Source organism: Acinonyx jubatus, chromosome C1 (assembly GCF_027475565.1).
Source record: "Acinonyx jubatus isolate Ajub_Pintada_27869175 chromosome C1, VMU_Ajub_asm_v1.0, whole genome shotgun sequence".
Classification (NCBI taxonomy): domain Eukaryota; kingdom Metazoa; phylum Chordata; class Mammalia; order Carnivora; family Felidae; genus Acinonyx; species Acinonyx jubatus.
In genome coordinates, this window is record NC_069381.1 from 7,331,981 (window position 1) to 7,356,518 (window position 24,538).

The window sequence follows — 24,538 nt, forward strand, 5'->3', positions numbered from 1 at the left end:
GCCCCATGTAGAGTGTAGAGATTACTTAAATTAATAAGTAAACTTAAAAAATAATAAATAAATAGAGCAGTTTGATGAGTAAGTGCCAAAATGAGGGCAAGTGAGAAAGACCCCGGGCTGAGAATTAACAATAGAAAGGATCCAGGAGGATCTCAACAGATGTGGGAAAAATTAGAAGGTTCTCATTTGTCTTGTTTTCCATACACAGAAACATCTTGAAAAGAGAATCAGGAACATGTCTAACATGCAGATGGCTAGAAACCCATGGCCAAGGTCTCCTGATGAAAAGAAAAAACTGGATAAACCGTATAAGCTTTAGAGTCCAAGGCAGGGTTCTGGATCCTGTGTTGCCATGGACCCCTTTGGCAGTGGGATAGCCTCCGGATTAATGTTTTTAAATGTAGAAAATAAAGTACGGTTGACCCCTGAACAGAGTAAGGGTTAGAAGTGCAGTTGGATAGGGGCATCTGGGTGGCTCAGTTGGTGAGGCATCCGACTTCAGCTCAGGTCATAATCTCACGGTTCGTGGGTTTGAGCCCCTTGTTGGGCTCTGTGCGGACAGCTCAGAGCCTGGAGCCTGCTTCAGATTCTGTGTCTCCCTCTCTCTCTGCCCCTCCCTCCCTCCCTCTCTCCCTCTCTCTTTCTGTCTCTCAAAAATAAACATTAAAAAAAATTGTTTTGAAGTGCAGTTGAATATTTGCATATAATTTTGACTCCCCACAATGTAACTGCTAACAGCCTCTTGTTGACCAGAGCCTTCCTGATAACGTAAACAGTTGATTAACATGTATTTTGTATGTTTTATGTATTATATACTATATTCTTAAAGTAAGCTAGAGAAAAAAACGTTATTAAGAAAATTATAAGGGTGGGAGGGTGCGCCTGAGTGGCTCAGTTAGTCAAGCGTCCGACTCTTGATCTCAGCTCCGGTCTTGATCTCAGTGTCATGAGTTTAAGCCTTGCTTTGGGCTTCACACTGGGCATGAAGCCTACTTTAAAAAAAACAAAAAAACCATGAGGGAAGAAAATCATAAGAGAAAATATATTTACAATACTATCCTGTATTTACTGAAAAAACAACTGTGTGTAAGTGGACCCATGCAGTTCAAACCCGTGTTGTTCAAGGGTCAGCTGTACATAGGGTTACAAAGGGAACTAGTGATAACTGAGATTGCTCAAATACTAAATAAATTCATAGTATAAGCTTTTCTTCATATTAATGCATTAAATGCATTAAAGAAGCAGCAGGTCTAATTTCTATCACTCAGAGCAGTGATGAATGTTGAGATATTCTACCTTAGTATGACATGAAAACATCTGATTTCTACAGGGATAGAGTCACAGCTTCTGCTGATTTTCCTGTGGATCGTCTCCTCCCTTCATAATTGAAGGAAATGCCAAATTTTAGTCAGAGGCTCATGAAAATAAAGTTGTAATTTTTTTTCTCATTCAAGCTCATGGACCTCCTGAATTTTATACATAGACCCCTTGAGTATCTGTGGACCACATTAAGAACCCCTAGAAGGGAGATTGTACTCTCTTCTGTCTAGGGCAGTGGTTTTTCAAGCTTTTTTTTTTTTATTATTGTTTTTTTATTTTAACAAACTCTTGTGTAGTCCTTCCTCTATACCAGGTACTTTTCTGAATGCTCTAAAAATATTATTTAACATAACAAATATATAACATGGTTTTAACAATCATGTAAGGGAAGAATTACTAATCACACTTCATAGAAGAGGAAACAAAGACTCAATATGCCTAAGCTTCACAGCCAGAAAGTGTTAAAGCTGAGATTTGAACCCAGACAGTCTAACTCCAGAGGCTGTGCTCTTAGCCTCTCTGCAGTACGTCCCCTAGTGTTCACTGGAAAACAGAGCTGTAGGATTTTGAACAGGAAAGTGGTGGGGCGCCTCCGTGGCTCAGTCGGTTAAGCATTCGATTTCAGCTCAGGTCAGGATCTTCTGTAAGTTCGAGCCCCGTGTCGGGCATCTATGTTGATGGCTCAGAGCCTGGCACCTGCTTTGGATTCTGTGTCCTCTCTCTCTGTTCCTCCCCCACTCACGCTCTGTCTGTCTCTCTCAAAAATAAATAAACATTAAAAAAAATTTTTTTAAGTGGTATAATGAAGGCAGTGGCTTCAGAAGTCTCTGTAAGGTGAGTGTAGGGTGGATGGAGAGGGGGATGAGGTGAGCAGCCAGGAGATCAGTGAAATGGCCATCGCAGTGTTCCAGATGGGAAGGGGGTGACCTTTGTGAGCAGGAGGTGGTATGAGAACTAGAAGTTGAGATGAGTATGAGAAACTCCAAACAAAGAGTCAGTAAGGTTTCACAATTGACCAAATGTGGGGAGGAAAGGGAAGACAACAGGGGGAAGAGTGGAGGACCATTTGGTGGTTGGCTAAGTGACCCTTCCGGCACCCCAAGGTACACAGGTTTAAAAGTCTCTCTTTGGCTTAATGAGTTTCTGTTGTGTTGTTAAGTGTACCCCTGCCCTAGTTTCTTTATTCTTCCTCGTAGGCCGGATCAGGAACAAGGCTGAAGTGGATGAGGCTGCGGTCGATGCTATCCTCTCCCTAAATATTATCTCTGCCAAGTACCTGAAGTCCTCCCACAACTCCAGCAGGTAGGGCCCCTGAGCAGCATGATGAGTCAGCCCCGTGCAGGTTGACGCCACACCGTTAGATTCCCCATTCACCGGTGACTCCTGTCCAGGGGCAGAAACGAATTCCTCTTTCACTTCAGACATCCCTTTCCTCCCTGCCACTCTGCTCTCCAAAAGTAAATAATTGTGGAGTTACATGTATGTGGATCCGTTACCAATACTGAGTGAAAATACTCTCTCCGGGATAGAGTTTGAGTAGATGAAACACAGTCTTAGAGACGAGAACAGAAAAAGAAAATTCAGCATTCTTCCCAAGGGTTTAAAAGTACAAATTAATTACTGCTGAGACTAGGTGCTCTCCTATGAAGTGGTTGCTGTGGGAAAGGTCTGTCTGTCCTAAGTGTCATGGAAACGTGCCCTCCTGGGCTCAGCAAACCCTCCTGTGTTTGTCCTTTGCTGCTGCCAGCATAGGCTCCCGGATTCTTAGTATTTGCTTTTCATTTTCGTTCACTCATAAAGGAGATAAATTCATACGTATAAACTCTTCTGACCAAGGTTATCTGCTGTAAATAATGAATTTTATTTTATTTTTAATTTTAAACTGGCTTCCCTTAAAATTCCATTTTATAATCAAGTGATGACAGACAATGCATAAAGTACATAGCCAGTCTACTTTCCCATGTCAGACCGGAGATAAATCTTCTGGGCCCCTTACGTCCCCAGGAAAGGAGTTCTGTCACTGTGCACAGAGACTCCATTCCTGTATGTAGCAATGGCTGGGAAACGGGTGGCTGTGTGTGCAGATGTGGGCTCAGAACACTGCCTTTGCATTACAGGAGGACTTCTGGATACTTCTGTGTATTCCTGAAAAACTTGCTCACATCTATGCTGGGAAGAGGGAGAGGAAAAATGAGACAAAAGGCAGAAATGGGATTAAAAGTTTGGGCCAGAGTTAATTTTTTTCCACCGTTTCCTTGTGTTACAGTTTTGCATAGGAAAGAGGAAAAAAAGCAAATATCTGTTCGCTTTTTGCCTGTAGGAGGAGCTGCAGGCGCTGTGAGGGAGAGGGACCGAGTATGAGGGTGTACCTGTATGGGGGGCCGGGGCGGACAGAGGGACAGAAGCGTGCTCTGGTCCTCCCTGGTCCGTTCCTGGGCAGAATCGTGAGCAGTACCATTTCTCTGAAGTCCTCACTAACCCTGCATGGTGTCCTCGCCTGCCGAGGCAGCCGGCATGCACCATGTTTTCTTTGCAGCTATGAGAAATAGATCCTAAATATTCCTAGGCTACTTAGCAAAACTCACAGGGAAGGATGATGTTTGGTTGCAACGCTGGTTGAGCTAAATGGCCTGTGTTAGAGTGACCTTCGGAAGTCCCGGGATTCATACCTGGCCGCAGGTCAGATGCAGCAGGAAATGAATTTGGGCTTTTGTCAAAAGCAGCTTATCTTCCACAATAGAGGTGTAGAGTTAATTAATCAAAAAAGTCGGCCAAAGTCAAGGAAAATAGAAAGATATGCACTTTGAACGTTTTAATTTAAGCTCCAGAAATGTACGTTATCTTGTCAAGCTCTTGCTGTAGGGCCAAGGCCTTGTCTTTAATTGTAGCCTTATTTATTGGACTTGGGATGCTCTTTCTTGCAAAAGCACACCCATAATTCATCATCTGTGGTTTTTAATTTTGTGAAGCAAGAAGTAGAAACCTCTGAAGAAAATCGAATGGCAAAATCCTGTCAGCTTTCTATCATCTGTCATTACAATTTTAATATTTCCCTTTTTTATATTGATCGCACCCAAACTTAGTTTGACAGCTGTTTTTTGACAGCTGAGTTGTTTGACAACTCAGCATTATCAAATCTTTTAAAAATGTCCAACTTAGTTTTGTTTCACACTGAACAAAAATTATTTTTGCCCTCACGTTACATTGTTTTGCCTAATACTGGATTAATTTAGATAATCATGGGAAGTACAACTGCATAAACAGGGTCAAGACCAGGTACTATTGACACTTGATAAGCACACCACTCAGTTCTGGGGAGCAGACTGTCTGGGTGGATGAGATACCCATCTAGTTTAGGGTGTGTAGCGCGTGATGGACATCCATCTTTCCATTTTAGGAATACGGAGAGCCTAAGCTAATTGGGCAAGTTGCTAAATGGAATTTGGTTAAGAGCTTTTGTTCTTTTCGCCTAAGGTTTAATGTTTAAAGGTGAACTTGAACTCCAGTGTGAGTGTGTGGTGCACGTGTGTCTAGGAGAGAGCACCTCTGGGTATTGATGGTGGCGTGTGACCAACAGGGGCCACTGCAGCTTTTCTTTCCAGTCCCGCATCTGTGTTACCTACCGAATCGCTTTGGTTTTCCCTTAACTCTGCAGCAACTTCCTACCCCTTCCGGTACTGAGTCATCTGCAGAGAGGGGGTGTTAATAGAGGTGGTCTCCACATTCCCTTCTGTGCCCAGCATTTTCCTTAATTAAATGTTTTGGGAGAGAGGGACCCATGTCACTGTAAGCTGTCTATCAAATTGTGCCCCGTGGAGTTCTGTGTCAATTGTCCACTTGAATTTACTTTGCTTAACAGCAGATGTGTCTTATGTATTTTTTTTTTTTTCGCTTTTGCTTTCCTCTCCTCTTTCCTTTTTTTGTTCCACTGCTGCACTAACAAAAGCCTTTTCTGTGTTTTTGCAGGCTCTTTCTTGATAAGGACATTCCTAGGTATTTTCTGTTTGCTTTTGTGCACATAAAGATTCTAGTCTATCAGAATGCTTTATGTCTTACGTTGCTTGGACTACTATTTTAATTTAGTAGTTTTTCCCCGTGCAGACCTAGGATAGAGCAACACCTTCTCCGGCACCCTTTGTTCCCCGGGTTTTCCTGATGTGTATAGTTTCACACACAGCTTCTTAAATGATTGGCAGAGTTCGTATTCTCTCATTCCATTTACCAGACCTGTCCATTTAATTCTTGTGCGCCTTCGGGTTTTCCTCTGCTGCATTACCGATTAGAGCGTTACTCCCCTCCTTTCGTGGAATCTCGGGCTGGGTTTTCTGTTCTTTGTCTGTCCTGTCTCTGTCAGCAGCTTGAAAGGTTTGTTGCTCTGTAGCTTTGCATAATTACTCACTGTTTTCTTTGTTTTGTCCTGTGCCATAGAAGAGACCAGTTTAGCTATTTGGGCAGCTGAGTCTGTGAAAAATAGGCTGTTTATTTTTAAACATTTCTCTTTCTCTGTCAGGACTGCTTGTCTTATCTATTTTCTTCTTTTGCAGTAGAAAAAAGTCCTGGTTCAATAGTGAAGGAAGTCTTTGCCCATCTCTCTTCATCTGATTTAGGGAAGAAAAAATAAGGAAGCGATGCAATGCAACATAGCCTAAAATGTCTGTTTGGTTTTTAAAGATACACACACACACACACACACACACACACTGCCATTGTTCAGAACATCTCGAGAAATCCATTTGGGATTATTTCTTAACCACCATAGGAGCCATACAGGGAAGCATGTCTCAGGACTCAGCCCTGTTTCTAATTCTAAATTCTCTTGCTAGCTTGATTCAGTTGACATTTCTTACCAGTCTTGTTTCTTAACAACCATCTCTGAAGGATTGCCATCTTCAGTGGGTATTCCAAAAGAATGTGCTGCAGTACCCCCAAGTGCCAAACAAAACAAAAAAATCCCCTCCCCTGCAAATGCAGGAAGATTTTACTGGAGTCAGAAATTCCTTTTTGTTAGCCAAGGTTCTACCACTGAAATTTCCTCCTTAGGTTAAGTGAAAACCCAACCTGAAAACAGAAATGAAGAGGCTTTTCTTTGACAAATTCAAAACATTTGCCTCTGTTGAAAGAGAGCCGTGAACCCTAAATATTGGCACTGGGAGGTGCTAAGTCACGGTGTGAAAATTTAACGGGTCAGAGATTATAGGCAGGAGGGACAGGGACTTCTGTCCGGCTTCTCCAGAGTAATAGATGCCCTTGCTCTAAGAAGGGGGTTCATTCCACTTCAGCACAGGTGTGTCCAGATCTTGTGGTGTGACAGGTAGGCCCCAATCCAGGTACCTCGACACACACAGGGACACAATAAAAGCAGAGTCTCAGGTGACAGAGCTCTCAGGGAGCTTCTGCCCAAGTAGTGCTTATCACCACCCAGGATTAGAACGTGTTTTAAACCAAAATGAACTATTTGATTGAAACAGGGCGCTGTGGATGCATGAAGTGTTCTCTGCTGAGCCCAGGAGCCCAGGAAGACTTCTGCCACCCTTTGTGGTTGCTTTTTGAGACCCTTGGTTGCTTTACCTGTCTCTGTCTTGTTAAATGTTTCTTTGTTCCTTTGGTGTCTTTGTATTTTCTTGACCCATCCACACTGCATCAAAAGCTAGGCGTTTGAGAGAGTGGCAGGTACTTGTGGAAGACTTCGATGTGGAAGCAGCTACAAAATGAACTGGTCAGGCTTCTAGAAGAGCTCCCTAGTCTGACACGTGGAGGATGAGGTGTGGCTAGGGAGTTCTTTTAGAAGTGAATTGTTTTCTCTCGACAGTTTCAGGAGAAGGAAGCACGGGCATGTGTTTAGAGAGAAAATACGTCAGTTATCTGTCACAGGAAATCTAGAAAAGACAGCAATAGCAAGGTTACCATTTGGGAAGGAGTTAGGAGGAGTGTATTGGGCAGGAAGCAGAGTGTGCACAAACGCTTGCCAGCTGAGTCGGGCGAGAGCCAGTAGTGATGGAACATGCACTGTCGGAGGTAGACACCTGTTACGGAGCCTGCGTGGGCCCTGCGGGGGGACTGCAGGCAGTCGGGGGCTGGTCTGTAACTCAGCACAGTGCTTCAGATGAGACTGCAGAATGGGCAGAACCGATGTCAGGCCAGGTCAGCCCTGTGGGGTTTTACAAAGAAGATACGAGAACAACTTTAAAAAGTTTATAAGTACTCATTAAATCAAGCTTCTAGTTGTTATTTAAATGTAAGATTGGTTTTCATGTGGATTTTTTTTTTTGAAAAGTAACAAATAGTAGTTAGCCAGCTCTACTTTAAAATTATTCTTTTTCTGAAACATCAGCTAAGGATAACCACTTGTTTTTTAATTTAAAATAAGACTCCCAGTACTTAAATTATCCTGCCTGTTTCCTCCATCAATCTTCTCAGGTATGTTTGTGACATTTCTGAGGCTCCAGACCAGACTGTGATGTGAAGACAGGTTTACAAGCTACTGAGGATTTGTTTCCTACTCTCTTTGTTGACTGATGGAGGAGCTCCTTTTGGCTTTCTTCCTTTAGTTTCTGTCTGTACCCACTTACCCTTTTCATCCTAATCTCTTTGATTGCTCTATTTTTATGTTTATAGGCAGAAAAGCAGGCTTGTGGGGTGGGGGGGGGGGGGGAAGACATAGCTGAGTGCTCCTGGGTAGTGGGTGGGGTGAGAGACGGGGGGCCTACCTCTTCCTCCGAGGGGATAAAGCCTCCACTGTGTTGTTAGATTTCGATATATTGCAGGTGTTTGTGGGTGTCGGTAGTGTTACTGACAGTGACAGTACCTCGACTAAGGTGACTTCACTTCTTTGGGTAATTGCCTCTCGCCTTTCTGACCTTAGGACCTTCTACCGTTTCGAGGCCGTGTGGGACAGCTCCCTCCATAACTCTCTCCTTCTGAACCGAGTGACACCCTATGGGGAAAAGATCTACATGACCTTGTCAGCATACCTAGAGGTGAGGAGACTCTGAACTTGAATGGCCACAAATGGCCAGCCCTGAGCAGTGGGCAGATGACCATGGGAGATGAAGAGGAATGATTTGACAGATTTTTGTCAACCGTTTGCTGCCGTTCTGGTTGTAGGAGATTCTGTTCCTAGTCTCTGTTTAATCGAAAAGTTATATGACGGGGTGTTCGGCTGGCTCAGAAGAGGTTGTGACTCCCGATCTTGGGGTCGGTCGTGAGTTCGAGCCCCATTTTGGGTGTTAGAGATGACTCAAAAAAATAGTAATAAACTTTAAGATAAAAAAGCCCTATAGCTTCAGTTTTAGTGGCTTAATCACCATTCTTCAAAGAATGTATGAGTTTAAGAAAACTTTGCCTCGTGTTTTTGCAGTTGTGGGCAGAGCCCGGTCGTGGTTAACAGCACAGACCCTGGAACCAGCCCAACTGAGCGCAGGTCCCTGTGCTGCCGCTTACTGCCAGCATGTCCTTACACAGGGACTTCGTCTCTCTCTGCCTCAGTTCCCTCGTTTCTTAAACAAGGGTAAACATAATGGCATTTACCCAGAAAGGTGTTGAGAGATCACATATAAGCATTTAGGACAGTGATTGGCACATAAGAAACAATAAATAGTAACCATTATTACAGAAAAAAACTTTTAAAAATAGTTCAGAAAAGCAAAGCAGCTGCGAGGACCACCGCCTACTCTTGCACGTATCGTCTGCTGAGTTGCTGGTGAAGCGACTGGCAGAGCTGAAATCTCCCCGCCCCCCATCTGGGACCAGCTCTCCAACTGTGGCAGCGCACAGACTCCTGCCACAGTGCTCCATCTGGGTTTCATCGGGGCCCACCCCTCTCTGCTTTCAGCTGGATCATTGCATCCAGCCGGCGGTCATCACCAAAGATGTATGCATGGTCTTCTACTCCCGGGACGCCAAGATCTCGCCGCCACGCTCTCTGCGCAGCCTCTTTGGCAGCGGCTACTCGAAGTCACCGGACTCGTAAGTTTCTGAGACAAGTTTAGTTTCCATTTGGTCTGCCCACTGCAGGGTCAGCAGAGCCCGCAGTGTGCCTGGCTTGCTGCTGCGGGCTTAGCTTACAACCGGATGCCTGAAGGGCAGTAACTTTTAAATGTTGGCACTTAATGGAATACTGATGGATGGACGAGCGTATGAAGGAAGGAAGACTATTACATTGTGAACACTCAGCAGTTTTTCAGGGACTAAGTGTTCTTTCAGATGTCATTAGTTCTAACTGATTACCGTTGGGACGTTCTTCTTCTAAAGACTTATTCATATTTAAGATCTGTAGAAATCCGCCAAGACGAATACAGGGAATGTTTGTGTGTCACCACTCAGCTTAAAAAATACATGTTACTGGGGCACCTGGGTGGTTCAGTCGGTTAAGCGTCTGACTCTTGATTTCAGCTCAGGTCGCGATTTCGAGGTTTGAGAGATCAAGCCCTGCGTCAGGCTCTGCTGACAGCGTGTGGAGCCTGCGTGGGATTCTTCTCTCTGCTCCTCCTCCACGCATGTGTGCACACACGTTCTCTCTCAAAATAAATATGCGTTACTAACACAGTGGAGGGTTCAGTAACCTTCCTCATGACATGCCCCCAAAGTTGATGTTTATCATTTCATTCTGGTCAGACCTTCCTCTGCCCCTGTCTTGTTTCTCGTGGTAAGGAAACACAGATTTTTGGGACGCCTGGGTGGCTCGGTCGGTTAAGCGTCCGACTTCGGCTCAGGTCACGATCTCGCGGTTTGTGAGTTCGAGCCCCGCATCGGGCTCTGCGCTGACAGTTCAGAGCCTGGAACCTGTTTTGGATTCTGTCTCCCTCTCTCTCTGCTCCTCCCCTGCTCACGCTCTGTCTCTGTCTCAAAAACAAATAAACATTAAACAAAATTAAAAAAAAAGAAAACACAGATTTTTAACTTTTGTCTTTGTATTATAAACTTTTGGGTTCATCATTCAATTTTACTCATCCTTTGAAGTGATTCAAAAGATTGCATGAAAACAAACTCCTCCTAGGAAAAAGTATACTTCTTAAGTTCAGAATAAAAAAAGAAGTGAGAAATGTCTGTAATTATATTTAAGGGTGGGCTGCAGTCCCTCCAGAGGAGACAGTGTTTTAAGTAGAGAGAATTGAGATTTTCCTGCTTTTGTGCCATGAGAAGTTAAACAAGTGTTTGTTTTAATTCAAATAGCAATCGTGTCACTGGAATTTATGAACTCAGTCTATGCAAAATGGCAGACACGGGCAGTCCAGGTAAGCCCTTGTGGGTCAGGGAGGTGATGGTTATCTTTGCCTGTGTTTGGAGTATTTTATGTCAAAAATCTAACCTACACGAGTAGGAAAATTTTGTAGAAACCAAGTATATTTTATAAGCCAGTTTTTTGGTGGTGGTGGGAGTTACCTTTTTCTGAGCAACAACACTGTTTGGTTTATGACCTGCAGAACAGTTACAAAAACTGTACTGAACAAAATGTTATGAGGTTGTTGCATATTATAAAAACTTTGAGTGTGTGAGAATGAATTTAGCTTTCCAGACCTCATAAGCGTTTCCCTCTCCATGTTAGCCCCAAAGGTAACTTGGCAAGTGTCACCTTACAGGTGTTGTCAAGCTAGAATTTGAACTTCCTGTGCCCTAGGAAGACAAATTATTAAGTTGAACTTGTTCGGTGCCCTTTCGGATGTCTCTCTGGGCTGCCATTACTTCTCTCTCTGGCTTGGTGGCCTTAAGCAGCCCTTTGCATTTCTAGATTTATAAACCGGAACATGGACAAAAATCAGTGGTTTTAAAAAAACATTTGAGGGCGCCTGATGGCTCAGTCGGTTAAACATCTGACTCTTGATTTCGGCTCAGGTCATGATCTCTCAGTCTCGTGAGTTCGAGCCCCACATCGGGCTCTGCATTGGCAGCACGGAGCCTGCTTGGGATTCTCTTTCTCTCTCCCTCCCTGTCTGTCTGCCCCTCCCGCACTCACACTGTCTCTGTCTCAAAATAAATAAGTACACTTAAAAATAAACAAATAAATAACATTTGATTAAGGTGAGCTTGAATCATTTTAGAGAACACATATGGGAAAAGGTCAGGGCCCACAGTTAAGATGTAGATTAAAAAAAGACTTTGAGCATGAATCCAAGTCCCAATAGTAGCTATTGACGGTGTCCAGATATTTCCTTGAGAAATTTTTTTAAGTAACGTAAGTTTGTATCTTTGATATGTAAAAACAGTATATTTTTAGAAATTAATGGGAAATGATGGGGCTGAAGCCATCTGCCATCTGCCATCCTAACTGAGCTCCTGAATGTGTTGTGTGTGGGGGGAGTACGGGGATGGTCCTTTCCTACTTTCTTCGTATGGATGTATTTGGAACCATAGGGTACAGTTTGATCTTTCTGTATTTTCATGTAACATAACAACTTGGGCATTTTCTCAGGTTGTGTTACAGTCGCCCTGATTATTGAAGAATATAAAACTCAGTTTTAAAAGAGGTTCAGAGAATTGCTTTGGGGAAAAGGGGTGAATTATTATTAATAAAATCCCAGGTATCTTGACTAAGTGTCTTAGTTTGCCATGTATATGAGTTATTAGTGTGTTTTGAGCTAAAAATGGAATCAGATTTTTCTGTGAATAAAAGACTTTGTCCTCTTGCCCCAGGCATGCAGAGAAGGAGAAGAAAAATCTTGGATACGTCAGTGGCCTATGTGCGGGGAGAAGAGAACTTAGCAGGCTGGCGGCCCCGCGGGGACAGCCTCATCCTTGAGCACCAGTGGGAGTTGGAGAAGCTGGAGCTCCTTCACGAGGTATCCGAGGGCAGGAGCTGCTCAGATGAACTCTTGGGCACAACTCCCAAAGTGTGGGTCACATGCTCACCTTCTCTATGTGATCCTGGCTTTTCAGCTTTCGATCGTGGTAGAGGCACAATATTTCGCTTATGAAGATCTTAATGAGCTTTGTGTTCGCTGAGGCCATTGTGTTGATCTTCTTAGGTGGAGAAAACTCGCCACTTCCTGCTGCTGCGCGAGAGACTTGGTGACAGCATCCCCAAATCCCTGAGTGACTCACTGTCCCCCAGCCTCAGCAGTGGGACCCTCAGCACCTCCACCAGCATCTCCTCTCAGATCTCTACCACCACCTTTGAAAGTGCCATCACCCCCAGCGAGAGCAGCGGCTACGACTCCACGGACATCGAAAGCCTGGTGGATCGAGAGAAGGAGCTGGCTACCAAGGTGTGACTCCCTTTCTCTTTGCTGAGCATTTTCCCCCGTGAGACCCCGTGAGCCAGCTGGAGTTTTCATTTTCCACCACCTTTGAGGGTCTCTGTTTCGAGGCCTGTGCTAGCTGGGAAGGTAGAATAAGACTCAGTTTCTACCCGTACTGAGCTCCCAGGGAACCGGGTGACAAGTATGTGATAGAGGTGTGTGTCTGGAACCTGGGGGAGCCAGAGGAGGGGCCTCCGCGGGCTGGCGCCAGTGAGCTGACCTTGAAAGTCTGCGCCAGAGGGAGCCTCGTGTGCTGTACCGTCAGCGCTGGGGAATCATGCGGGCGATGTGGGCAGAGGCAGGAGATGGAGTCGGAGACATGGGACAGGACCAGACCTGGCAGGGTCTGTGGACTGGAATAGAGTTTAGAGGGTCCTGGGGTGATGCGGAAATATTTTAAGCAGGTATTCATGTTTTAGGAAGACTCCCGTGGCAGCAATAAAGAAGGTGGGTTTGTGATGACAAGAGACTAGAGGCACAAAGAGCTCGTTAGCATGGTGATCCAGATAGAGACGGTGCAGGTCTCAGCTGAGGCCAGAGGCTGCAGGGTGAGGAGGAAGAGCAGTCACGGAAGAGACACCGGGGAGGTGGAATCAGCCCCCCCTTGTTGCCTGGGTGGGGTGGGAGAGGGCAGAGGGGTCGTCGAGGATGACTCCCAGGCATATGGAGCCTGGGCAACTGGCCAACGGTGGAATAGAGAAATGGTGGGGGCCGGGGTGGGGGGTGTCTTGTTTCAATAACCGAATGGCCTTCTAGTTGGCTTAAGAAAATACTTCCATCCAGAGGTCTCCATGCCTTCTAGTACGGGGACAAGTCGGAAGGGGAGCTGTTGCTCTAAACTGTGGTGGTGGCAGCCATTCATTTTTGTGGTCCTGAGAATGGCTTTTTTAATCCACTGAATTTATCTTTGTTAGACGTATGCCAGGCTTCCCTTGCTGTATCCGTATTTAATTTCTGGAGCTGTTTGGTCAGCACCTGAGCCCCACTGTGTGTCTTAGGCCTGTTATTTTCTCTTCCTGCCTTGCATCCAGGGCTTCATTTAACCACTGAAACTTACACGTGCCTTTCTGTCCCCAGTGCCTGCAACTTCTCACGCACACTTTCAACCGGGAATTCAGCCAGCTGCATGGCAGCATCAGTGACTGTAAGGTGAGCTCAGATCTCCTCTCCGGGTCTCCCTGCTTTTAGGTGCCTTCAGATGGGGGTAGCATCGTGTTTGAGGATGTAGGACATATCTTCATTTTTTAGAGTCAGAACACTGACTTTTGAAGATACGAGTACTCCCCGGTGTCTCTTAGGGTGTTAATCAGATGGGAAACGTTTTGGCTTTTCCCCAAATCCCTCAGGGAAGATCCTATAGGGGCTGGTACGTCACTGCAAGACAGGACACTAGAGGTCCTGAGGTTCTTGGCGGCATAATGTTGTTGCTTTTGACAAAGAGTGAGGTGAACACTTTAAAGAGCCTCTCCAGCATCCACTCTGTTCTAGTTACTTTGACCTTTTTTGCTGTTCCTTAGACATGCCAGCTTCATATCTGCCTATAGCAGATCTTTACACCCTCGCTGTCCCTTCCCTTGGAATAGTCTTCTTCCAGATGTTCCCATGATAGGCTCCTTTATCTTTTTCATCTTTCTGCTCAGGTATCGACTCCTTAACCACCCTATGTAAAGCCAACAGCTCCCGAAACTTTCTGACCTCTTTCCTTGGTTTATTTTTTGCTGTAGCACTTACCGCTATCTGACATTTTCTTTATTGAAGTATAATTGACATACAGTGTTATATTAGCTTCAGGTGTACAACTTAGTGATTGAATAATTCTGTACATCACTCAGTGCTCACCATGATTATAATAAGTATAGTCCCCATCTGTCACTATAGGATATCATTACGGCATCATTGACTGTATTCTCTGTGCTGTAATTGTCATCTCTGTGACTTATTTATTTTACTTCTTAAAAAAAATTTTTGGGGGGGGCGCCTGGGTGGCTCAGTCGGTTAAGCATCCCACTTAAGCTCAGGTCATGATCTCACAGGCCGTGAGTTCGAGCCCCATGTCGGGCTCTGTGCTGACAGCTCAGAGCCTAGAGCCTGCTTCAGATTCTGTGTCTCCCTCTCTCTGCCCCTCCCCTGCTCATGCTCTCTGTCTCAAAAATAAATAAAAACATTAAAAAATAAAAATTAAAAAAATTTTTTTAATCTCTATTTTTTAAAAGAGAGGCAGAGTGCAAGCAGGGGAGGGGACACAGAGAGGGAAACACAGAATCCAAAGCAGCCTCCAGGCTCTGAGCCATCAGCACAGAGCCTGACGCAGGGCTCGAATCCATGAACCCTGACATCATGACCTGAGCTGAAGTTGCATGCTTAACCAACTAAGCCACCCAGGCGCCCCTGTTTATTTATTTTTTTAATGTTTATTTATTTTTGAGAGAGAGACAGAGAGTGTGCGCCCTGGGGAGGGGCAGAGAGAGAGGGAGACAAAAAATCCGAAGCAGGTTCCAGGCTCTGAGCTGTCAGCACAGAGCCCGATGTGGGGTCCCAACCTGTGAACCGCAGGATCATGACCTGAGCTGAAGTTGGATGCTCAACCGACTGAGCCACCCAGGCGCCCTTATTTATTTTATAACTGGAAGCCTGTACCTCTTAATCCCCGTCATCTGTTTCACCCATCCCCTCACCCACCTCCCCCCATTTTGTTCTCTGTATTTAAGAGTCCGTTTGTTTTGTTTTTTGTTTTTTAGGTCCACGTATAAGTCAAATTACATGGTATTTGTCTTTCTCTGTCGTATTTCCCTTAGCATAGTACCCTCCAGGTCCATCCATCTTGTCACAAATGGCAAGATGTCGTTCATTTTTATGCAGTGCATTGTGTATATACTGCATTGTGTATACATACAATGTCTTCTTTACCCGTTCATCTACTGACAGACACTTGAGTTGCTTCCATATCTTGGCTAGTGTAGATAATGCTACAGTGAGCAGAGGCGTGCATATATCTTTTTGAATTAGTGTTTTCATTTTCCTTGGGTAAATAGTCAGTAGTAGAACCACTGGATCCTAGGACTACCTGACACTTCTCAGAGTGTTCGTGGATTTGTTTGTTGTCTGCCTTCTCCACTTAGAATGGAAGCGCCAGCAGGGCGGGACCTCTGCCATATTCTTAGAATAGTGCCTGTTGTTCTAAGTGCTGGGCTCCTAGAGACAGGGTCATTTACTGAATGCAGGAGGACAGTCACGAAATAAAAAGCCAGCCTTGCCTCTTTTGTAAATGATTCCTGTTATGACACTCAGGCCATACTGTATTTGTAAGTCTTAAAAAAAATCCGTACATATATATACATCTATACCACAGCTCCTCGCTGCAGGGGCGTTCTGTTTTCCCAGCGGAATCTCACTCGCTGTCTTGTGTTTGCCTCCAGCTGTCTGATGTATCTCCTATCGGACGGGATCCGTCCGTGTCCAGCTTCAGCAGCGCCACCCTCACTCCCTCCTCCACCTGCCCTTCTCTGGTAGAAGCTCGGAGCAACTCTCAGGAGCAGAAGTAAGTACCCTCGTTTGCTTTTAAAAAAATAAATAAGGGGTTCCTGGGTGGCTCGGTTGATTAAGTATCTGACTTGGGCTCAGGTCATGATCATGAGGTCAGGCTCATGAGTTCGAGCCCCGCATGCGGCTCTGTGCTGACAGCTCAGAGCCTAGAGCCTGCTTCAGATTCTGTGTCTCCCTCTCTCTCTGGCCCTACCCCATTCACACTCTGTCTCTCTCTCTCTCCCACTCTCTCCTCTCTCAAAAATAAATAAACATAAAAAAAATTTTTTTAGGGGCGCCTGGGTGGCTCAGTCAGTTGCATATCCGACTTCGGCTCAGGTCATGATCTCGCAGTTCATGGGTTCGAGGCCCGCATCAGGCTCTGTGCTGACAACTCAGAGCCTGGAGCCTGTTTCAGATTCTGTGTCTCCTCCTCTCTCTGCCCCTGCAGAGAGAATAATTAAACATTTAGAAAATAAGTATATAAACGTTTTAAAAAAATTTTTTTGATAAAAAAAATGAAGGGGGTGCCTGGCTGGCTCAGTTGGTGGAGGATATAACTCTTGATCTCGGGGTTGTGAGTTTGAGCCCCACATTGGTAGTAGAGACTACTAAAAATAAATAAATATAAACCTAAAAAATAAATAAATAAAAAGCAAGTATCCAGACTTCACTGAGAGAAGCTAATTTAAGAACCAGGGGAAGTTCCAGCCTTCCTAGAGCTCAGCAGTGCTCAGCTGAGGGCAGGACCATCCCTCTCGGCAGTACTCAGAAGGATGTGGGAGCCTTTTCTGGATATCCCAGTCCTGGGGAGACGCTCCTGCTCCTTCTCACATCAGGCCCCGGCAGCTTTCTGCACAAAAACCTTTGGTTCCTCTTCTGAATCCCTCTCTGCTCATTTTGGCCTTCCATGCCCACCCTTGCCAGGCTCCCGAATCTTGTCAGACAGAGGAAGCCTCATCGTGGGGAAAGCAGTTTGAAACTACTTTGGAAAAAGTATTTTGATGACACAGTGAAACGTGTTGATAACAACAATAGAGACAAATGTAGTCTAGATTCTGTGAATCATCACTGTAATCACTTGTTTGCAACTCACCATCAAACTCCTATGCCCGTCTCCATTCACTGTGCTCACCTGTCAGAGAGCCCTCCTGGTACCGTCCAGCTGCCTGTCCTGCCACACCAGCACTGCCACAGTTGACCGTGGCAGAGAAAGTAACACAACCAGGCAATTTAATTAAATTGAGGATGTCATCAACTATAACACATTATTTTACATGCCACTGAGAGAGAAAAAGCACTGCTACCTAAAATGTGACCCGTCGTCAGCTGTAAGGTGCATCCCGACTCGAGAAGTGGTGAAGTGTTCAGAAATTTTAGAATTGGTGGAATACACGTCATTAGGCTAGGCTGCTCTGCGATGACAAGTCACAGTGCAGAGCACAGGAAGTCCTCCCGTAACTGTCCTGGACCGGGCCAGCTCGGCGCTGCAGCTCTGCTCTGCCGGGTCTTTCTTCCCGCTTGCGTGCTCTCTGCCAGCCCCTTAGAGCAGCGGTTCGCAGACGTTAGTGCACGTCAGCATCACTGGGGAGGCTTGTTAAAGTGCAGGTGGCTGAACTCCAACCCAGCATTTCTGATTCTGTACATCTGGCTCAGAACCCCGAGACTGAATTTCTGCCAAGTTCCCAGGTGAGGTTGATGCCGCCTGTCAGGGACTGCACTTTGAGGACCACTGCCCTAGTTGTGACCTTGGGACTAAATAGAAACATGTAAGGGCATGGAGTTCATGCCCAAGAGGCTTCTGTTCAGAGGGCTTCGGAGTAGGAAGAGGGACTGTGTGATTTGGTGGTGGCTTTCGTAGCTTCTGAAGGATGACCCCAGTTGAATTTGGAATTAACTTCCTAACAGCAGCTTGTCTTGTCAGCCGAGCTCTCTGGAACCGATGTTTGCAAGGCCCCTGCTGTTGAGGGAGGTCTTGTTCCTCCTGGTGAGGGGGTTGTGCACATTATGGATTGACCTTGCTGAAGCTCCTTGTTACCCCTAACCCCTCTCTCTTTTAAAGGACCCCAGAAGCCAATTCCCGGGCCTCTAGTCCCTGCCCAGAATTTGAACAGTTTCAGATTGTCCCAACTGTGGAAACGCCCTATTTGGCCCGTGCAGGAAAAAATGAATTTCTCAATCTTGTTCCAGATATCGAAGAAATTAGACCAGGGTGAGTACTGTATTGCCCAGGGATGCCAGGTATAAGAAATAAATCAGCAGTAATTTACTCTCTGCTCTTGTACGTGAGGTGAATGTTACCGTCTAATGCCAATGGAATCTGGGAGGAGAGAGCTGGGCTGGGATCCTGCTCACCTGTGTCTTGCAAGGCATCTGCTATGGTGCTGCTTTATGCTGTTCTGCAGTATTACTTCAGCGGAGAAGATTCTAGGCCAAAGCGATCTTTTGCCTATTTTGTTCATAATAGGGACTAGGTCCAGGTGAGACATATTTTCATGGTCCTCAGGCCATGATTCCTTTCTTTTTGTGAGAAACTAACCTCTCTTGTACTGTCCTTTTTAGCTCAGTGGTCTCTAAGAAAGGATACCTGCATTTCAAGGAACCGCTTTATAGCAACTGGGCTAAACATTTCGTCGTGGTCCGTCGCCCTTATGTCTTCATCTATAACAGCGACAAAGACCCAGTGGAGCGTGGCATCATTAACCTGTCCACAGCACAGGTGGAATACAGTGAGGACCAGCAGGCCATGGTGAAGGTCAGTCCTGCTCTCTTGGCTTTTTATTGCCACCGTCTGCCCTTCCCTGCTGAGTTCCGAACTCTCTGTTGTGTGCTGTGGCATCTCTCCTATGTGTCCGGTCTCTCTGAACCCTCAATACGAAGTGCTGGGCACCTGTGAATATGGCAGGGTGGTCCCCATTGTCAGCAGCCATCGTAACTTTTCCACTTACCCATGTCTCTTTCAGACACCTAACATCTTTGCTGTATGCACGAAGCATCGTGGGGTCCTTCTACAGGCTCTCAATGACAAAGACATGAACGACTGGTTGTATGCCTTTAACCCACTGCTTGCTGGCACGATACGGTAAGAAGTCCTCGTGTTTCCTTCTTCTCCTGGCTTTTGGCCCCAGTGACATCAATATAAACTGAGAAGGAAGTGTTGTTCCCCAAAAGTAGGTTGAAAATAGAGGAAGGAGGGCAACGTTGAGTGTAGTTATAAGATGGTGGTGCCTCCTGGTGTCCTGAATGGCTAAGAGGACCTGGTCACATCTGTACCCAGTTAATGCCCTGCTTTGACTTTTTTTTTTTTTTAAGATTTATTTTTTTTTAATAATCTCTACACCTAGCGTGGGGCTTGAACTCACAGCCCCGAGGTCAAGAGTCCCATGCTCCACCCACTGAGCCAGCCAGGCGCCCCTTGACTTTTCGTTCTTAAGGGGTCTGCAGCTGGGGTCCGTGGGACTGAGTCAAGGGAAGGTGGTGAGAACCTTCAAGGTGTCCCAGAATTCCGCCCTGTGATCAAGCCTCTGAGCTTGTGAGGGGCGTGTGTCCGGGGGCCCCAGAATGGGGAAGACCACAGCTTAGCCTGCTTATTCGGGGAGTCTGGAGACCTGGGTCTTGGCTGCCGGAGGGGAGGGCAGAAGCTCAAGGAGGGAACCGCAGAGGAAAGAGACCTGTGAGTAGAAGGTCGTCTGCATCCAGCTTTCTAACCTCCTTTCCCTCCATCACCTGTAGGTCGAAACTGTCCCGCAGGTGCCCGAGCGAACCGAAGTACTAAGTGACTCTGCCGAGCGCCCTCACTCGCCTTCGAGAGATAAAGTCAGTGTTGCCCCTCACTTCTCTCTGTGATTCTTGACGGCCCCTCTCGTGTGTAAGCCTGTGGCGTAACTGCTTTCCCTCCTGTCAACACTCTTTCTCGCTCTACTGGTCCCCGTCTCCATTGCTCTGTATCCTTCTTTTTTCCTGTGCTGAGAATCGTGGTAATAGCACGTGGCCTAACAAAAGGGAGAAAAACAAACGAACAAACACAAACGACCCAGAGGGGCTCCGGTGAATCTCCAAATTATTTTTTCGTGACTTTTGGCTTCCTTTTGTATGATGGGTCCCCATATGACCACCTGTGATGTCTGTACTGCTGTCTTTGGATATCTTGGTCTGTTTTTTAAGACAACATAATACCTTTTTTTCTTTTCTCTATTTGTGATAATCACTTTAATTTTGGGGGGTGGCTTCAGAGACTAAGGGAGGAAACATCTGGCATTTTTTTAAACCTAAAAGGAAAAAACTCACCTTTTCCCCTTCCCTCTCCTTTTGCCGTTGCTAATCCCTGCATTTTCCATTCAGGGAAAAGGTTGTCGTGAGCTTGGAAATGGCACAGGTGTGTTCTCTGAAATCGGAGCTTCGTTAGAATGTAGCTGTGCGGTTTTCTTTTAGTGGAAGAGAGAAGGGAGGACTTTGTAGCAGGCCTGGAACAGCGGGAAGGGAAAAGCCAAGGATATTGCCAGCACGGTTGAGAGGACCGTGGGATCTGGCAACAGCTCATGAAGGCGGACGGACGGTAGGATGAGAGCAGTTCCTCAGAGCAGGATTCCTGTGAACGGTTTTTCTCTCAGAATTTCTCATTTCTCTTCTTGGCATTAGTGCTGGTGGTACAGTTTGGAATTAGTGCAGCGTCATACACCAATGGTCCACAAGGGGGCAGCGACTCACCTTCTGGGGGTCACTGTTACCATCATAAGTATGGTGATGCCGAGCAGTGACCTTGTGATCCTTGTAGCTCCCTTTGATCGAACAAGCGTAACTTCAAGTGTAGACGCGAAGCCTCCCTCTGACTCCTGGGCATTTTCAATGGTCCTTGTCAAGTGGAAAATACTTTCAGGAACGCTTCTCCCGCTGTAATCATAAATACGCAGACATGGCAGGCTTTGCCTTCCGGATCCCAGGATTAAAACCACTCCCTTCCCACCACTAAAACAAAACAAGAGGACATCCGGGGGCAGAGAGGAGGTGCGCCTGAGCCACGGCCCCAGTGGTTGGCTGCTGCGTCCGCCTGGCCTCTCCTCCTTGGCCATCTTTGTCGGATGTGGAAATACTGCCGGAGGAGGGAGGAGGAAGCTCGCTGCTGCCCATCTCCTTCCCTGACGGATCAGGGTTGTCTGCATCCAGAAGCCATCATGGAAGAAGATAGGTACTCTTTCTCTTTCAGCTGCCAGTTAAAGTCACGTTTTCTGGGAACGAGCTGGGGAAGAGACGGCCTCCGGGTTACTCCAGCTGCTTTGCCAGTTGGCCTGGGGTGTTCTGTACCATCCTTTTTACCTCCCTCACACAAAGCTCTGACCACCCCTCGGGCGCTCAGGAAAGTAGCTGCCCTCTCCCACCTTGTGGAGACTGAGGGCCCCAGCCGTGAAGTTGCCGACTCTGTGGGGTCCCGCCGACTGTCTGCGTCAGGCGGGACGGGGGCAGGGGCTGGCGCGCGGTTGGTGCTGTGGGCGAGAGCCGGGCAGCACGCCGGCCACAGACCCTTGCTTCTGACTTCCCGGTTGGGCTCGTCTCTGAGAACAGGTCTCCCGGCTTCGGTACAATTGCCTGGCCAAGGGGAGGAAAGGTGAATCGTGGTGAGCTTAAAAAAAAGGATAGAAATCACAGGCGGTGACCTTAGCTGAAAAGTGATCAATAAAAACTCTACAGTAGATTTTTAACTTTTTTCCTCTCCTTAAACATAGGTCATTAACTGTGATGTTACTTGTTTTCTAAGCGGTGTGTGAGATTTTTAATGTAGTTAGAGGTTCCTTCATCGTCTAATGGGCACGGTATGCCCTTCTGGTGTATACTCAAGTCCAGGACCTGTCGGTGCTTAGAGACAGCTTCTGGACTGGAATGAAATCCAGTTGCAGGGAAATGAAGATGAAATTGGAAGATGGCTTTTAGTGAAGTCACAGGTGCCACTGCTGTTTGTCACAGAGTCTGACAGAGGGCCCTGGATCTGTGACAGAGGGAGGTGGGGAGGGCTGAGGGAGAGTAAAATCATGTGACAGACTGAAATGACGTTTGGTTTTTCTTCTAACGCAAACAAAACTGGCTTGGAAAGTCTTTGCTTTGGAGGTGTCGGGTATTAAGACAGGTAGGACCGGACCGTTCATAACACCCCCCCGGGTAAGAGGGCCTCCTGAGGAGCAGGACGTGTGAGGCCCGCAGGGTCTCAGGCAGGTGTGCTTCCCTCCATCTGAGGACAGCCCTTATTGGTGGCCCCTCTTCTTCCAGCGGCCCATTTTCAGACTGGAGTTGGCAACAGTTTCGGGATTAATGTTCTCTTTCTGGGTAGGTCCATCCCTACTGTGAAGCTGAGAGAGCATTTATGGCAGGAACTACTTACGAGGCTTTAGCTGAAGCCACGGTGGCAGGAAAGTTGATACTTAAGATGATATTAATATTAGTATTTAAGGAAACTACCTTTTAAGTAAGGGGTTTCTTTTGTGGGTTTTTTTTTTCCTAAAGCATTCTTTTAAACAAGCCAAAAAAAAAAAAAAACCCAAAACAAAAACAGAAAGAAAAAGCTCTTATGCAAATTAAGGAGAAAGGAGTTCCAGTTAGAAGTAATCCTCTCTTCCCCTCCTTCCCCACCCTCCTTTCTCCTGCCAAAGCAAAATTCGGCCTCACAGCCCACACCAAGCTGGGACCCACAGCCTCCTCCCCTCTGTGCCTGCCTGGGGGTCAGCCAGCTCTCGGGCCAGGCCGTGCAGGGCCAGCCAGCCGTGCACACAGCCAGGGGCGTGGGGAAGGGCCGCTGCTGGCAGCTTGGGTGGTGGGCGCCCAGATCCCAGCACGTTGTCACAGTGCTCGAGCGCTCACTGTGAGGGGAAGGGAAGCGATTCCCACCCCCCCACCCCCACTAAACGACCACTATTGTTTTACTTTTCTTTTCCCTTCAGCTGCATAGAACTTAAACAACTACTCGTGTTTTTGATGGATTTCTTTTTTCAGCTCTTTTATGATGAAGGGATAAGGTAAGATCATTGTGCAAGGTCTTTAAGGCTCTAAAATTAAAATGACTTCTCCTGGCACATATTCCAAAGCAAAGACTTTGTTGCCTGCTGCTTGTTCTAATTTACAGGGATATTTAATTTTGTAAGGTATATGTATATTTATAGTGCTGTAATTAATTGCACATTGGACTGGAAAAGAGCGGATGACCCAGGGTGTGGCAGCTGTCGGTACTCTCCGTTTCCTCGTGCTGTGTTCCACACGGGTCTCCAGGACGGGATCAGGGCTCGCTCGTTTGTCTATTGGACTCGGGTCCTTCGTTTTTGCTTTGGGTTCCCTTATTAAAATGTGATTGTTAACCTGCTCCTTAAAAGGAAAACACTAATTCTGCTGCTGCTCGTGGAAGGTTTGCTGAATGTATTTTAAACAGGACTCTGGCCCGTACACACTGCAGCTGTCCACTGTGGCCAATGATGATACACCCACGTGTGTGGCCAGACCTTTACTGTATGTAGCAGGAACATATTGATTTGTGCTTCCTTAGCAAATTGAAATGTCAGCTGAGAGATTATCTGCTGCTGTTGTTCAAAAGGCCATTTATGAAAGTCGTATTTGAACCCCATGAAACCTTAGGAAAGCTTGTGATCATTTCATGGAAAGAATGAGAATTGATCCAAATTTCATGTTAAAAGCTGTGCTCAGAAGGTCCGAGCTGAGGTTGGTCTCCTCCCAAACCCTGGCTGTTGTGTGTCGTCTCCGTGTGTCCGAGTTCCCTTTTTTCAGGCTGCACATTCTGGCATCTGTTCACCCCAGGAGTCCATCGGCCTGCTCGCGTGCAAGGCGCCACCCATCGGGGTCTCTCCTCGCCATCCTCGTGCGCTGCAACAGAACCCATGGAGCATACGTGGCCTTTTTGAACCAAGACTTTGCAAACTGATCTCTCCCCAGTAAGGAGTTGAGCACATTAGCAACAATGTACATTATTAATTTCAGATTTTCATTTTCATGTTTTATTATGTAAATATGATCTGATGTTTGGAGCTTGAGTATACAGAATGTAAATATAGTTCTTGTATTTGTACTAATTCTCGTTCTTTTGCTGTATAGCCTTAGATGTGCAATGCAGACATTATCTAACTGTGTATGGTAACCTTGCATCACGGAACTATTAGTGAACGAGGTAAAAATAATAAAGGTACAACCAGTGCATCGGAAGGCTCCTGACATGCATTTATTCTTGCATCCTTTGAAAGGTATTTACTTAAGATTTCTCTTCTGGACTTGCAGAGATCTGACCTTTCTAGGCCAAAAGTGACCATGGTGTGACCAACACGTTCTTTTCTGATCGTTCAAAGTAGGGTTATTAGAGAGCCCGGTGCTATTTTTTCGTGCCGTTTCCCTGAAAGTGCCTTCCTCCCGAGTGTTGTCTGGGTTCCCCCGAAGCCCCTGTTTGTATACCTACCAATGATTCTGCGGTGGCGGTG

At 46.2% G+C, this 24,538-nt stretch overlaps 1 protein-coding gene across 10 annotated transcripts in view; it reads left to right on the forward strand.

The window, feature by feature from the left end:
- Positions 1–24,263, forward strand: part of KIF1B (kinesin family member 1B) — a 143,947-nt gene extending 119,684 nt beyond the window's left edge. For all 10 annotated transcript variants that reach the window (XM_027060460.2, XM_027060462.2, XM_053206953.1 and 7 more), the window contains 12 exons: positions 2,517–2,622; positions 8,183–8,297; positions 9,152–9,285; positions 10,492–10,553; positions 11,950–12,095; positions 12,282–12,521; positions 13,632–13,703; positions 15,971–16,092; positions 18,139–18,288; positions 18,639–18,831; positions 19,040–19,158; positions 19,809–24,263. In XM_027060460.2, the coding sequence (XP_026916261.1) occupies positions 2,517–2,622; positions 8,183–8,297; positions 9,152–9,285; positions 10,492–10,553; positions 11,950–12,095; positions 12,282–12,521; positions 13,632–13,703; positions 15,971–16,092; positions 18,139–18,288; positions 18,639–18,831; positions 19,040–19,158; positions 19,809–19,851 (1,502 nt within the window). In that variant the 3' untranslated portion in view covers positions 19,852–24,263. The remainder of the gene's footprint in view (positions 1–2,516; positions 2,623–8,182; positions 8,298–9,151; positions 9,286–10,491; positions 10,554–11,949; positions 12,096–12,281; positions 12,522–13,631; positions 13,704–15,970; positions 16,093–18,138; positions 18,289–18,638; positions 18,832–19,039; positions 19,159–19,808) is intronic.
- Positions 24,264–24,538: the final 275 nt, after the last annotated feature.